At 33.1% G+C, this 17392-nt stretch overlaps 1 protein-coding gene across 1 annotated transcript; it reads right to left on the reverse strand.

The window, feature by feature from the left end:
• Positions 1-2476: 2476 nt before the first annotated feature.
• On the reverse strand, positions 2477-4701 carry LOC142224133 (uncharacterized). Its single transcript, XM_075293922.1, has one exon. The coding sequence runs from the start codon at positions 4687-4689 to the stop codon at positions 2488-2490; it is 2202 nt and encodes a 733-aa protein (XP_075150037.1). The 5' UTR covers positions 4690-4701; the 3' UTR covers positions 2477-2487.
• Positions 4702-17392: the final 12691 nt, after the last annotated feature.

Genomic DNA, 17392 nt, shown 5'->3' on the forward strand with positions numbered 1-17392 from the left:
CGAAATAAATTCAGAATTATTCAAACAATCCTAATTTGGTTGTTTCCCTTATCTGAATTTTCTTTACTTTTCTCTATATGAAAAAATCTCCATTTTTTCTTCCATTCTCAAGAGTAAATCCCCCTCTTAATCCTCCACTTCATCGTTCACCTCATCAAGCTTCATTCAGAGATTAGGTCGACTTGGGTCCCCACACACATCAACACCACTGAGATGGTATAATCCACCGCTGAAATTTTTTTGGTGTTCGGTCGATTCTGGGTTGGAACCCATTACCCTTGCTACGTATGTCGTGCATGCTAACCACTGTCCTATGTTATAGTAGGTACTCTGGATGTGCTGCCCAAAGACGACTTCTATAAACTCTGCTTGGAATGCTGCCACAAATCTCTGTTGGTTTTGCTCAGGAAAAGAACGGGAACCACCGTGGAGCAATGGTTAGCATGCCCGGTCGTGGGTTCGATTCCTGCTTCGACCGAACACCAAAAAGTTTTTCCGCGGTGGATTATCCCACCTCCGTAATGCTGGTGACATTTCTGAGGGTTTCAAAGCTTCTCTAAGTGGTTTCACTGCAATGTGGAACGCCGCTCGAACTCGGCTATAAAAAGGAGGTTCCTTGTCATTGACCTAAACATGGAATCGGACAGCACTCAGTGATAAGAGAGAAGTTCACCAATGTGGTATCACAATGGTCTGAATAGTCTAAGTGAGCCTGATACATCAGACTGCCACCTAACCTAGGAAAAGAACAGAGAGAAAGTGCGGGAATACTCAGATTATATGAATTAGGTGTGTAAATCCTCCAAAGGTAGAACTAGTCATGACCTAAAAGGATATTACCATTCCCCCAGTTAAGCCCATCTCCGTAGGTGACAATAAAATTTCCTTTGGCAAAATAAGTCGAAGTTATATTGGACAGGCGGCTGAATTTTAGGCTTAATATGAAGAAAGGACGAAGAAAGCCACGGTTGTCCTATACTAGTGAAGTAGCAGAAAATGGAAGTAAAGGGTGATTCTTTTGAGGTTAGGATTTTCATGCATTAGTATTTGACAGATCACGTGGGATTTCAGACATGGTGTCAAAGAGAAAGATGCTCAGTATGCTTTGACATTTCATCATGAATAGACTTACGATCTGCCACAACGTCGAATTTTCAGTGAATGGGCCCTAGAAAAGTTGGCAGAAAATCCGCTTTTTTATCGACAAATTTTGTTCAGCGATGAGGCTCATTTCTGGTTGAATGGCTACGTAAATAAGCAAAATTGCCGCATTTGGAGTGAAGAGCAACCAGAAGCCGTTCAAGAACTGCCCATGCATCCCGAAAAATGCACTGTTTGGTGTGGTTTGTACGCTGGTGGAATCATTGGACCGTATTTGTTCAAAGATGCTGTTGGACGCAACGTTACGGTGAATGGCGATCGCTATCGTTCGATGCTAACAAACTTTTTGTTGCCAAAAATGGAAGAACTGAACTTGGTTGACATGTGGTTTCAACAAGATGGCGCTACATGCCACACAGCTCGCGATTCTATGGCCATTTTGAGGGAAAACTTCGGAGAACAATTCATCTCAAGAAATGGACCGGTAAGTTGGCCACCAAGATCATGCGATTTGACGCCTTTTGACTATTTTTTGTGGGGCTACGTCAAGTCTAAAGTCTACAGAAATAAGCCAGCAACTATTCCAGCTTTGGAAGACAACATTTCCGAAGAAATTCGGGCTATTCCGGCCGAAATGCTCGAAAAAGTTGCCCAAAATTGGACTTTCCGAATGGACCACCTAAGACGCAGCCGCGGTCAACATTTAAATGAAATTATCTTCAAAAAGTAAATGTCATGGACCAATCTAACGTTTCAAATAAAGAACCGATGAGATTTTGCAAATTTTATGCGTTTTTTTTAAAAAAAAAGTTATCAAGCTCTTAACAAATCACCCTTTATATCCATACTTTCATATGGTGTTGTGGTCGGGTGCTGTCACTACAGCTGTCGATGATTGGCGTGTTTGTGTGTCTAAGATGTTTGATAAAGACAGGTACAGATTCCCTTGGTGTCATATTGCATTTATTGCTTTAAACATTTTTACCCAACATTCAGAGTGTTATCTCATGTCGGAAGAATGCACAGAGTCATTGGCAAAATAGCGCCAAAATAGTACTGGGTCATGGTATCACAAAGAACTGAATTATCTTAGTGGACCAGAAATGGGTAGCCATTATAACCTAACCTAGGGTACTCCAATAAATCTCAAAACGACTGCTATCTCAAAACCCTACATTCCGTATCCATTTAGAGGGGGTCCCCTTGGAAGGCACAACTGTAACCCAAACCTTACCTGTAACATCTTTCGATTTGCATGAGAAGTTTCCAAATTGCAACAGCATTGATCCATTGAATAAATACACATACTTTTCCACTCTTAACTTTCAATTCGTCTTAATTTTATTCGATTAAAATTCTCTATTTACCCATTCTAGTCCAGACATTCTAACCCAATAGATTTGAAAACCAATTCCTTTGAGGAGCATAACATGTTGGCTTCGTTATCCATAAAACATCAACGGATAAGCGTAAAATATCACCCATATCAAAAGAGCATTTACGACGGACTTGAGCTTTATTGCTTTGTTTTGCCCTCAGCTCTTCAGCTTCCCATCGGGTTGGGCCACCTTCAGCCTTACTTGATCGCGACATGGCAATACTAAGTTGAGGTTCATCTTTAAGTGATAAAGATGAGTAGGGAGCGCTATCACCATTTTCCGTAAAATAATATTCCTTGCGAGTGGAGTTTGTTTCAACAATCGTTACCGGTTTCTGGTCATCTGCAAAGGATCGAGCATATCTCAGTTGGGGTAAACCAAATGGATTCAATTGCAATGGATTGGGACTAGCATATTGATAACCTCCCCCTACTCCTACTCCTCCTCCTGGTCCCAATTGTGGTATGGGTTGATAGACTCCATTATTGGCAAATGAAAAATGTTGGGGATAAGGATTCTGTTGGATAGAAGGATTAATAAACGGTTGCTGATGCTGTTGTGGTTGTTGAGGCTGCAACAACGATTGACCCTGATAGTTGGGAGGTAATTGCAAAAGATTTTGTTGACCCTCAAATTGTGGTGATAAACCTCCGAATGATTGTTGTGTTAAACCTCCTGTGAGTTGATTACCACCGAGGCCATGTTGCAAGTGTTGTTGATTCAAATAATTATGGGAATTTCCTGTGCCCAATGTCGGGGGTGTGGGTGACAGAGGTCTGGTGGGTCTTAGAGTTGATGTGGAGAACTGTGTCTCAGAGCACTCTTCCTGGATTAACTCCAAAAGGAAACCACCCGAAGGTATACCAGAATAACCCATACGCATGCGAATCTTTTTATGACCCTGATAATTCCAGAATCCCGTATAGACATTATCCGATTGGCAACCACAGAAACGTTGATTGTCGATTTCAATATAGTCATCGGTACAAGTATGGGATGTTGAGCCAATAGCTGGAAGTCCTAGATTACCTTCCACCGACCCGGTAGTACCAAGATAGTTTTGTCCAAAATCGAAGAATTTAAACTCCACTCTTAGACGACAGACATTAGCCGAATGTTTTTGTATACGAAACTCACAATCTCTTCTATTAACAGGCAGAAGATTACTAAAGATGGTTCGAGGAAATCCTGGACTAGACAAATAGAAACGCTTTTGCTGGAATGCTGAGGTACAACATTCATCTAATGTGGCTCGACCAGAGCCATCTAAGGCTCTTAAATATGTACTAGCAGGCCATGCCCCAACATATTGATCTCGGGAGATGGGTAGATAGTTATTACCACCACCAACGCCACCGATCGTATAGGAAGGTTGACTAGGATATAGGATCTGAGCTGGTTGCTGCTGCTGCTGGACTTGTTGCTGTGTGGATTGACTATTGGTGGTACAAGGTTTCTCCAAAGTATTTTGGGTATTGGTAAAATAACTCGGTTGTTGTTGAATTACCGGTACCGTAGGTAAGTAATATCCTCCCACAGTTGGATATGGAGGAGTGGGGATCGTTGTAGGATAATTCAATGAAAATACTGGAGGTAAAGGATAAACCTGATGTTGTTCGGATCCCGTAAAATTACGGAATAAATCCATTATTGGTGTCTGGGGAGGCCTTAAATGACCCGTTGGAGCATTTACGGTTACCGTATCATCGCCATCATCTTCATTGTCATCAAGTTCACGTTGGATTATCTCCTCCTTTTCACAAGCCAATCGTGTAACCAAGAGCTTGAATCCTTTACCCGTGGACCATGGAGAATCGTCAGCATAGAATCGTAAACGTAAAACGCCATCCGGTGTATGGTATTTCTTAATACCCACCACTTGACCACACAAAGTATCCATATCGTCATCGACATTATCCAATCCAACTGCTAGATAATCATTTTTACAATCCTTTGATGCTTCCAAATAGAAATCCAAAAATTGTATATGAAACTTAGTGGGACAACGATATGGAGATCGTATCACATAATCCCAGCAAGTTCCCGAAGGATAATCGTCAGGATAATTGGGTGATTCCAAAATCGTTTGTCTGGTCTTGTAGACTCCGGTCAAGGCACATTTGGGTATTTCATCATGAGTGTGGCCCCGGGCCAAGGACACCAACCCCAACACCACTATTATCATTGCATGGTAGAGTAAAAGCTCCATATTTCTTTCTGTTTTTTTTTTTTACGAAATTTCACTTTTACTTGTAGGCGTTTGATTTCGTAGCGCTTATTAAAATTCAAGTGTTTCGTTTCCGAATTCTAAAAAGAGACTGTTTTAAAATTCCATTCAATTTTCGGGTCATTGAGTATCAGCCATCAAAATGTACCCTCACATCACATCTCTCCAATCTGCCAATATTGTCCACTAAGGTGTGAAATTTGTAGTGTTTGCCTTTGTCTTTAAGACAAGAAACCGATACTCATATTTACTCGACCAACATACATAAATGGATATACAATCGTACATATGTCCATAACTACGATGAAAATATTTTCGTTGAAAACAATTTAAGGTTTTGTTTTGCCAAATAAATACAATCAAAAACACTCTCAAAACTAACTGGAGGGCATCCATGCCACCAGCACCACCACTATTTTGGCACAGTGGGAAGCTATTGTATAATCCGAAGTGTTGTTATTAAAATTAATCATCTTACCTATGATTAATTTCTAAAGGAGAGGAATTTAATCGCATCACATTACATTTCTCCATGATGACCCATGAAACTCTCTACATATCAAATTTGCAAAAAGCGGAATGTAGAGCTTAATCAGAGGTCCGCAGTGAAAATGAAATTATTTTGAAAAGCGAAAGCCATTGCTTGTCTAGAGAATTTCTATTTGACCTAAATAACAAAACTCACAAGGTGGCAACATTGCTACATATGAACATCCTAAAAATATGCAGCAATTTTTATGGCGAGATTTATTGATGGTTTGCAACTCAATACATGGTAAAAAACCCTTTAAATTAAAATAAAATTATAGCTTTTGAGATGGTAAAACACTCGCTGGGCCAGATCCTGGGACCAGAATACGGAAGCTATGTGAACTACAAATTCATGGATTTTAATCCATGGGTTTCCCTTACACTTTGCATTGCCGTGATGAAGGAACACTTTATTTTCTTCAATTATAACGATTTCTCGGTGAATGCATCCATCAAATAGCCCAATAACATTATAAACTATTGTGGGTGTATTTATTATTGTACCCTGCGTCAACTGTTGAACAGGGTATTCAAAGTTAGTGAATATGTTTGCAACACCCAGAAGGTCCTTGATCACGGTTGCCACTAGAGTCAAAAATAATCTACCACAATTTGGAGAAAAAAATCTTATTTCGTCAAAATTTTATTTTTATAGAAAATTTTTTCAAAATTTTATTTCTATAGAAAATTTTGTCAAAATTTTATTTCTATAAAAAAAATTTGGCAAAATTTTATTTCTATAAAAAAAACTTGGCAAAATTTTATTTCCATAGAAAGTTTTGTTAAAATCTGTTTTGTCTGTAGACAAAATCTTATTTTGTCAAAATTTTATTTCTATAGAAAATTGCGTCAAAATTTTATTTCTATAGACAATTTTGTAAAAATGTTATTTCTATAGATAATTTTGTCAACATATTATTTCTATAGAAAATTTTGTCAAAATTTTATTTCTATAGAAAATTATGTCAAAATTTTATTTCTATAGAAAATTTTATCAAAATTTTATTTCTATAGAAAATTTTGTCAAAATTTTATTTCTATAAAAAATTTTGTCAAAATGTTATTTCTATAAAAAAAATTTGGCAAAATTTTATTTCTATAGAAAATTTTGTCAAAATCTTTTTTGTCAAAATTTTATTTATATAGAAAATTTTGTCAAATTTTATTTCTATAAATGATATTGTCAAAATTTTATTACAATAGAAAATTTTGTCAAAATTTTATTTCTATAGAAAATTTTGTCAAAATTTTTTCTATAGAAAAACTTGTCAAAATGTTATTTCTATAAAAAAAAATTGGCAAAATGTTATTTCTATCGAAAATTTTGTCAAAATCTTTTTTGTTTCTAGACAAAATTTTATTTTGTCAAAATTTTATTTCTATAGACAATTTTGTAAAAATGTTATTTCTATAGATAATTTTGTCAACATTTTATTTCTATAGAAAATTTTGTCAAAATACTATTTCTATAAAAAAAAGTTGGCAAAAGTTTTTTTTATATAGAAAATTTTGTCAAAATCTTTTTTGTCAAAATTTTATTTCTATAGAAAATTTTGTCAAAATATTATTTCTATAAAAAAAAGTTGGCAAAATTTTATTTATATAGAAAATTTTGTCAAAATCTTTTTTGTCTGTAGACAAAATCTTATTTTGTCAAAATTTTATTTCTATAGAAAATTTTGTCAAAATTGTATTTCTATAGAAAATATTGTCAAAATTTTATTACAATAGAAAATTTTGTCAAAATTTTATTTCTAAAGAAAATTTTGTCAAAATTTTATTTCTATAGAAAATTTTGTTAAACTTTTTTTCTATAGAAAATTTATCAAAATTTTATTTCTATAGACAATTTTGGAAAAATGTTATTTCTATAGATAATTTTGTCAACATATTATTTCTATAGAAAATTTTGTCAACATTTTATTTCTAGAGAAAATTGTTTCAACATTTTATTTCTTTAGATTTTTTTCAAAATTTTAGTTGTATAGAAAATTATGTCCAAATTTTCATACTGTAGAATATTTTTGTCAAAATTTTAAATCTTTAGAAAATTTTGTCAACATTTTATTTCTATAAAAATTTTGTCAAAATTTGATTTCTATAGAAAATTTTGTCAAATTGCCAAAATTTTATTTCTTTAGAAAATTTGTGAAATACCTCCCACACCCTCGAAAAAAATCGCTTCATATACCCCAAACACATTTTGCTTCAACTATATATATTTTCAGGATTGGTCCAAACAAAATATTGTTTGTATTGTTCAGACATATTATGTTTCACCTTAGGGCATACACTGGTAGTAAAAAATTTTAATGAAATTTTCTTTGTGTGCATAAGTTATATTTTTAAGGCGTCAATTGGTTATTTCCATTATTTTACTTGCAGCATACTCTCTAGGTCTCTCTTTCTAAACACATATATATTTATAGGCTATTTCCAAATTAATATATGTTTGCATCTAAGCATATTATATTTACAAACATTTTATGTCCCAAACAAAATATGTTCTAACATATTAACATATATGTCCCAAACATGTTATGCTAGTTTATGAACATTATATGCTTGCACTCAAAAATATTGTGTTAAAAAATTTGAGTTCCAAACATACAATTTTTACAACCAAACATATGAAAACAGTCTTTTTGGTCCGTTTAGTTGGAGAGGAATATGCAAAACCTACCAAAACATCAAGACTTCAAGACGAATCTACCAAAGAGTAAAAAATCTACAATTTTTGGTAGAATTCTACCAACTGTGGCAACCATGTCTTTGAGTCGATATACTGTGAACACATTTTTCTAATCAAAGTGCAGGTTGCAGTTTTAGTCCAATCGATTTGAAATTTGGCACAAATATCTGTTTTGGGTCAGAAGAGAAACCTATTGTTTGCGGAAGAAATCGGTTCAGATTTAGATATAGCTCCCATATATATCTTTCGCCCGATATACATTTATATGGCTCCAGTAGCCAGAGTTTTACCCTGATTTGCTTGCAATTTTTCACAAGGAGTATAATTAGTATTATCGTCAATGTGCTAAATTTGATGGAAATCGGTTCAAATTTACATTTAGCTCACATATTTATGTTTTCTTCTAATTGAGTTAATATAGTCAAAATACCCCCAATTTCCTTGTAAAATCAATTGAAATGTCTTCAATCACGAAACTGATAGTATCAATCACATTTTTAATTGGGCATAAAAAAGATACTTGATTAAAAAAATTAATTGATTTCATTAGCGAATTTCAATTAACTTTTTAATTGATTCAATTAAAAACTTAATTGATGTTGATTGCAAAACTCAATTAATTTGTTAATTAAAACCGTAACTATTTTCAATTGCTTTCTTAACTGACTTAGATTTTTTATTTTGATTAAACACTTGATTGTTTGAAATAAATCGATAAAAAATAAAAAAAATAAGCTTTTTTAACTGACTTACGGGCATTTTCATGTAGCTCCGTTAGGCTTTAACTACCAGTTAGTAGAAAGAAAACTGGAAATATCTTTTCTGCGGTTAACTTTAACTGAAAAATTTTCAGCAGTTAAGTTTCTAACTGGCATATGGAATATATATGCAAGATCACAGATATATAGATATCGCACTGTTAAGAAAATATGTTTTTCATATGTTCCGATATAAACAAAATGTGTTTCGGGCACAATTTTTAAACACAATGTATTTAAGTGCAAACATGTAATGTTCCTAAACTAACACTAAATGTTTGGGGCACATATGTTAATATGTTAATATATATTATGTTTGGGGCATGAATGATTCATAAAAATAATATGTGTGAATGTAAACTTATATAAATTTTCAAATTTCGAGTAAACATATATATGTTGTGATATTTTATTCAGAGAGCGACAGAGAGAGATAGAGAGTATAGAGAAATAAATAGAAATGGAAACCGGGAGGGTTGACGAAAGATATCAACATAACACAGCGAGAGAATCAAAAGAGAGCAACTTCTGTGAAACCGCCTGTATGTTGTTTCGGAAAATTGTTTTATGATAAGGCCAAAAATTTGATATGCTTGAGTCTAAATATTATTTAATTTGAATATTAGAATGAGTATTCGGAGTAAAGAGAATAGACATTCGAGGAGTAAGTCAAAATATTCAGGCAAAGGAGATTAAAAAAAAAAAAAAACGGTGGAAAATATACAAAAATTGCAAAATATACAAAAATTACAAAAATCTTCATAAAAATAACGAAAGGGCACTATACTCTTTTTAGAGTTGGGACTGTAAAATGAAATAGTGAAAAATTAAGCAGTAAAATGTATAAAAACAAAGTTTAGTTCCTCTTTATTAATAAGTAGTCCAAGAGGAGTTGACGAACACATTCAAATATAAAAGTTTATTTTCTTTAAAATGAATTATTAAAGAAAAGTAAAAGCCAAAATATGGTCATTTTAGAGCGATAATGCCAACTTAATACCTGCCTTAAAGGCAAAAAGGAAATTAAGTACAACACGATAGTTTTAAATTCATTTACGATAAGTTTTAAATTAAAATGGTGTTAAATGCTAGTAAAAAACTGTTCACGCCTAAATAAATTTATGTGTATATATAAAATTATTTATGTAACATATGTTTATACTGGACTCCACGTTTTTCTTTTGTTAGAGTTTGATTCCTTCCAAAATTTCAAACTTTATACCAAAAACAGTTTTTTGTTACAAAATTGTTATTTTTGCTATAAAAAAATAATATTTTATCCAAAAGCTCAGTCCATTTAATTTATATCAAACACTGTTTCTGACTGTAAATCTTTAATAACCCACATTTCGAAGTTTGATTACAAAAATTTTATATAAATGTGTAAATTAACAAAAAATAAACATAAAACAATTGGTGATCGGTCGGAGCAGAGATTGAACCCACGACCCTTTGCATGCAAGGCAGACATGCTAACCACTGCTCCACGTGACCAACAAATGTATGTTTCTGTTAAATAATGTTTTGTTTGCATGGGCTCGTGGGCGCTGCAAACTATGCTATATAAATGTAACTTATAACGATAATTTTCTACTGGTGACTATAACAGCTACGTAGCCCAGTGGATAGTGTGTTGGCTTACAAACTGTATGGTCCTCGGTTCGATTATCCGTCCAGGCGAAAGGTAAAATTTAAAAAATTTAAAATTGTATAATTTCTTCAACATTATTACAGAAAAAGGTGCCAAAAACTAAAAATGTTCGTGGAAGTGAAAATTATGTGAGGGAATGAGCACAATCTTCTTTGGGGAAAATTCTTCCAAGTATATAATATTTTTGGCTTCAAAATGCTTCCAAACATATAATATGTTCACATAAAACAAAAATATTAATGTTTCGGCAGTATCCAATAATATATGTGCTTCCTGCAAAATATGTTTGGAACATATGTTAGAGAAGCGATTTTTTTTTTGAGGGTGCACGGTTTAAAAGTTCGTTAGCTAACGTAGCACTAACAGAGCTCCAGGAAAATGGGGGTTAGTTTTCCGAGTTCGATAAAAAAGTTTATTGTTTGAATTAAATTTTTAATTTAAAATTTAAAATTTTCAATCGCGGACTTAATTAACTTAATGTTTCTATCTTAATCAAAAATTTAATTGTATGAATTAATTTTTTAATTGAAACCTTTTTTCTGTGCACATGTGGTGACCTTCTCTCCGTTATCACTGAGTGCTGCCCAATTATACATTTAGCTCAATGATAGTGACACATTGAGATGATTTGAGACCTTTAATAGGCATCATAACGTAACCAACTTGGAAAACAAATGGTAAGGATTGGCTTAATGATTGATGGTATGTGTATATGGTATCTGGACGCGGAGGCAACAGAAGACCATATTATAACCAGCATTATCTTTTAGAAGAAACAAGATACTGGGCTCTTTTTCTTTCAGGATATTACCGATGAACGGAACTGCAATCTGAAGGATATACTTGCCTTCGTGATGGAAGACCTAGCATAGAAAAAAATTTCACGAAAATTTTTTCAATTAAAATCTTGATTGCGTTTTAAGAAATATTAAATTAAAAATTTAATTGATTCAACAAATTTTTAAATTGAAACAAAAATCAATCACAAAAGTTAATAGTATCAATTAATTTTTTAATTGATACTAACATTTCTGTAATTGAAGACATTTCAATTACAGAAATGTTGAATCAAAAAAAAATTTCTGTGTGAAAAAGCTCATATTGGAACTCGTCTGGAATGTCAAACACGATTGATGAAGAGGAATAAAAACACAATGAATCAACAGTGTCTACGTGGGAACCAACCCCTTTTTTCAAAGGGGTTGTTCTATAAAGTAACCTAAGCTAATCTAACCTAAAGATCAGTAAGGTAGACATTTAAGCGATCGCAGGTGTCATCAAAATCGATTTTTTTTCCAAAAAAAAGTCGAAAAGTCTTTGTCAAATAACCGAACTTTTACATCGTCCAAAATCGACCAATCGACTTTTTACAGTGAATAAAATTGACTAATGGGCTTTTAAGAGATTAATCGTAAAGCCGCATTTGTATTGAAATGGACCGTGATAAAGATCTTCTTATACTGACAACTCATCAAAGAGTCGAAAATCGAGAAGTCAAAAGTCGAAAGTCAACTTTTTTCAAAATTCTAAAAATTCGAGGGTCGGCTTTTACAAAACTCGTAAAAGTTGAATTTCGATTATTTTTTTATACCCTCCACCATAGGATGGGGGTATATTAACTTTGTCATTCCGTTTGTAACACATCGAAATATTGCTCTAAGACCCCATAAAGTTTATATATTCTGGGTCGTGGTGAAATTCTGAGTCGATCTGAGCATGTCCGCCCGTCCGTCCGTCTGTTGAAATCACGCAAACTTCCGAACGAAACAAGCTATCGACTTGAAACTTGGCACAAATAGTTGTTATTGATGTAGGTCGGATGGTATTGCAAATGGGCCATATCGGTCCACTTTTACATAGAGACCCCATATAAACGGACCCCCAAATTTGGCTTGCGATTGCTCTAAGAGAAGCAAATTTCATCCGATCCGGCTGAAATTTGGTACATGATGTTGGTATATGTTCTCTAATGACCATGCAAAAATTGGTCCACATCGGCCCATAATTGCATATAGTCCCCATATAAACCGATCCCCCGATTTGGCTTGCGGAGCCTCTAAGAGAAGCAAATTTCATCCGATCCGGTTGAAATTTGCAACGTGGTGTTAGTATAAGGCCGCTAATAACCATGCCAAAATTGGTCCATATCGGTCTATACACCCTCAAAAAAATCGCTACTCTAACATATGTTCCAAACATATTTTGCAGGAAGCACATATATTATTGGATACCGCCGAAACATTAATATGTTTGTTTTATGTGAGCATATTATATGTTTGGAAGCATTTTGAGTCCAAAAATAGTATATGCTTGGAAGAATTCCCCAAAGAAGATTGTGTTCATTTCCTCTCATATTTTTAACTTCCACGAAATTTTTGAGTTCTTCGCATCTTTTTCTGTAATACAAATATGCTGTTTTTTTTTAATGTCTATTTTCTTGGTTCCGAATGTCTATTCTCTTTATTCCGAATACTCAATCTACTATTCAAATTAAATAATATTTAGACTTAAGCATACCAAATTTTTGGCCATATTATAAAACAGTTTTCCGAAACAACATACAAGCGGTTTCACAGAAATTGCTCTCATTTCATTCTCTCGCTGTGTTATGTTGATATCTTTTTATTTAACCCTCCCGGTTTCCATTTCTATTTCTTTCTCTATACTAACTCTCTCTCTCTCTCTCTGTCGCTCTCTGAATAAAGTATCACAACATATATATGTTTACTCGAAATTTGTAAATTTATATATGTTTACATTCACGTATATTATTTTTATGAAACATTCATGCCCCAAACATAATATATTGTAACATATTAACATATGTGTCCCAAACATTTTGTGTTAGTTTAGGAACATTACATGTTTGCACTTAAATATATTGTGTTTAAAAATTGTGCCCGAAACACATTTTGTTTATATCGGAACATATGAAAAACATATTTTTCTAACAGTGTACACCTAAAAAATTAGTTCTTATGAGATAATATTTTCTGCTAATACCCAGCAAAAAAAGCGTCACCAAAAAAGTAATGAAAATGTTCTTTTTGGATCCGGAAGTGGTGCAAAATTGACGCAGAAGCTATGAATTTAACATGGGCTTGTCATAGGATGGAAGTTCTCCATTTCAACAGACATTGCACTGCATTTGCATCACTTTTTTTGGTGTGACCCGAATTCAATGTTTTGAATGTAAATTAAAAAATTCTGTAATATTTAGTTTATGATTTTTTATGTATTCTGACGCTTGTCTGAATCGTTTGACCTCAAATATTTTCAAAAATTCACAATTTTTTCAGATTGATTTTAGCATCTTTTTTCGACAAAATTTAAATAATTTGTACCATATTATGAATTCTTGCTCTGTTTTTAACCCATTTGAAACAAAAAAGTTAAAATTACCAATTAAAAATAAGGAAAAAGCATGTTATAAAACAATTGAATTAAAAGAACTTTCTGTGTTGTTAAAATAAAGAACATCATTGGGAGTACATCTTCTGGAAGTGCTTTTAAAGTTGTGCCTTTGGAATAACTACCAAATATTTTGCAGGGTATATAATTTAAACTTTTAGTTAATGAAATAAAATCCTAAAATATAAAATTGTTTTATATATAAGACAACAAAATAAGAAAATCAGGAGATTAATTTTCCAATTAATTTTTAATTGAAATGTCTTCAATCACAGAAATGATAGTATCAATCGCCGAAGTAACTTAAAAAATGTATTGAAACAATAAAAAAATGATTTGAATATTTGTGAATTATTTTTGTTTTAATTAAAAAATTTGTTGAATCAATTAAATTTTTAATTGAAAATTTTTGAAAATTCGATTAAAATTTTAATTGAAAAAAATTTTGTGAAAAATTTTTCTGTGTGTGTACTAACCACCAAAATTTCATCACGAAATTAATTGATGCAATTAATTTTTTAATTGAAATGTCTTCAATCACAGAAATGATAGTATCAATTAAAAAATTAATTGATAGTCAATTAAAAATTAATTGATCCAATTAAAAAATTAATTGATACTATTAATTTGTGTGATTGATTTTTATTTAAATTAAAAATTTTGTTGAATCAATTTAATTTTTAATTGAATATTTTTTAAAACTCAATTAAGATTTTAATTGAAAAAAAAAATCGTGAAATTTTTTTCTGTGTGTGTACTAACCACCAAAATTTCATCAAAAACTTCTAATTGAGATTTTCTTAATTTGGTAGAATTTTGATAGATTTTTCTTAAAAGTTTTGTCGATAATTTGTAGCTCGAACGACAATCGTTTTTCTTAGTGAGCATGTTTAACATTTACATATTTGAGTTTCAACATTTACCACCACTGTGCGAAAATAACAATGGCCTGATTAATAACCAATACCCAATATTGGATGTATTACAAAACAAAACTAAACAATTACTTGCCTTGTAACATATCCAAACTTCCGTTAAAAGAAAAACATAAACTATCTTATTGACCATTTAAGAGGCTATTTTCCGGAGTATGCATAAATATAAGTCATATTTTATTGGCCCAAGATTAGCTACATTATACTCAATCAAAAATAGAGTCATAGAGATCGTTTCCCAGGTTAAGTCGAATACTATTGGCTATTGGATGATATACGAATTTTGTTACCACAACTTGTTCCTCTTTTTATGACCAATTTATTTGATACCATTATCATCATCCCACCATAAGGAAGCATCCAAAGATTATTCCAATACCGAAATTTAATTAAGTGGTTCAGACTATTTCTATTTTGTATTGCATTTCCAAGGCTTTCGAAAAGGATTTACCTTAACAGATAAATTATTATCATCTTCATATTCACTTATTATCCGGGTTCCGTAAGGATCGCAGTTGTGATTGATGTATCAGAATCAATACGGGGAAATATTTATAAAGATCAGGTTCATTTTCTTGTCCTCTTGGATCATTCAAAGGCTTTCGATACTGTTGATCAAACAACGTTATGTCTTAACCCTCCGATGAGTGACAGTTCTGAACTTCACGGCCGTAAATCATGTTTTTATACTCTTCACCACTACTATGGTACAGGGTATAATAAGTTTGTGCATTTGTATGTAACGCCAAGAAATAGTGGTCATAGACCCATCTTTTAGTATACCGATCGGCTTAGAATTAAATTCCGAGTCGATTTAGCGATGTCCGTCTGATCTCTGTCTGTCTGTCTGTCCGTCCGTCTGTCTGTATATGTAATTTTGTGCACAAAGTACAGCTCGCAATTTAAGTCTGATCGTCCTCAAATTTGGCATAGGGCCGTTTCTTGGGACAGAGACAATCGCTATTGGTTTTGGAAAAAATCGGTTGAGATTTAGATATAGCTGCCATATATATTTATCCCCGATTTGATCATAGTTAGCGTGTTTCACAACCGATTTTCTTGAAATAGCGTACATCCAAATATTTTATGAATCTCGAAAATCTTGCCAAATATCAGTCAAATCGGTTCAGATTTAGATATAGCTCCCATATATATCTTTCGTCCGATTTAGACTCATATGACCACAGAGCCCAAAGTTTACCACCGATCTTCGTGAAATTTTGCACAGAGGATAGGATTGACATTCTACCAATGCTTGGTAAATTTGATTGAAATCGGTTTAAATTGAGATATAGCTCCCATATATATCTTTCGTCCGATTTGAACTTATATGACCATAAAAGCCAGAGTTTTGCCGTGATTTGTTTCAAATTTTGTACAAGGGGTAGGTTTCATAGTATAGTTAAGTGTATCAAATTTTGTTAAAATCGGTTCAGATTTAGATATAGCTCACATATATATCTTTCGCCCGATTTGGACTTATATGGTTTCAAAAGCCAGAATTTTGCCCAGACTTACTTCAAATTTTGCACCAGCGGTACTTTTAACGATACTATTGTATGTGCCAAATATGGTCACAATCGATTCAGATTTAGATATAGCTCCCATATATATCTTTCGTCCGATTTGAACTTATATGGCCTCAAAATCCAGGGTTTTGCCGTGATTTGCTTCAAATTTCGCACAAGGAGTACTTTTAGTAATATCGGTAATTGTGCCAAATTTGGTTGAAATCGGTTCAGATTTAGATATGGCTCCCATATATATCTTCCGTCCGATTTGCACTCATATGACCAGGGGGGCCAAAGTTATACTCCCATTTACGTGAAATTCCGCATAGATAGTAGAATTATTATTCTAACTATACATGTCAAATTTAGTCAAAATCGGTTCAGATTATATATAGCTCCCATATATACGTACACCAGAGTTGGGGAAATATGGTAGACTGTTACACATTTTAGACCCATTTTCAATGGAAATTTCCTACAATTAACTGGATAGCGTTAGCCGATTTAAATTTTAATTCTAGAGATTTTTTAGAAGTAAAAAATTGTCTCCTTTATATAGCTTCCAGCAAATGTGAAGTAGTTGAGATGGTAACACAAATTTTGGCCTACATAGGGGTGAAGGGTATAATATAGTCGGGCCCGCCCGACTTTAGACTTTACTTAGTTGTTTTCATATATCTTTTTATTTTATTTTTTGTTTTGTTTTTATTGTTTACAACTAAATTCTACAACCAAAAAATTTTTTTTAATTTTTTTTTGCTTGAATTTTCTTAAGAGTATTATAAAAAAAATTAAAAATTATTGTTGTTGAGCGTGTACTTCTTGTCCCCTGCCCTGTGCGCAAGTGTTGCAGCGATGTAAAAGTGTGCTATGTTCTCCGCAAACAGCGTTGCCGCAGCCGAAGCAGTATGCCCGCGTCTTCCGCTGCTGTCCGTACTCAGAACGGCAAAGCTTACATGGCGGTCTACTTGACCTAGCCGCAAACGACGGTACATTGCCTTCCATCGGTCTTGGTAATACCTGATATGAAAAGAAAAATAAAAAACAAATTAATATATATTCTATTCTTGAATTTGAAGATGTTTTTCTTACCCTGACATCGAATGCTTCCATCGCATTGCGTATCCTTGGATATGAGGTTATATGGTTGTTCAGGGCGCGTTCTTCGATATTTGGTGTGGCCAATTGTTTCGTTA

The sequence above is a fragment of the Haematobia irritans genome, chromosome 2 (genome assembly GCF_050003625.1).
Source record: "Haematobia irritans isolate KBUSLIRL chromosome 2, ASM5000362v1, whole genome shotgun sequence".
Taxonomy (NCBI): Eukaryota; Metazoa; Arthropoda; class Insecta; order Diptera; family Muscidae; genus Haematobia; species Haematobia irritans.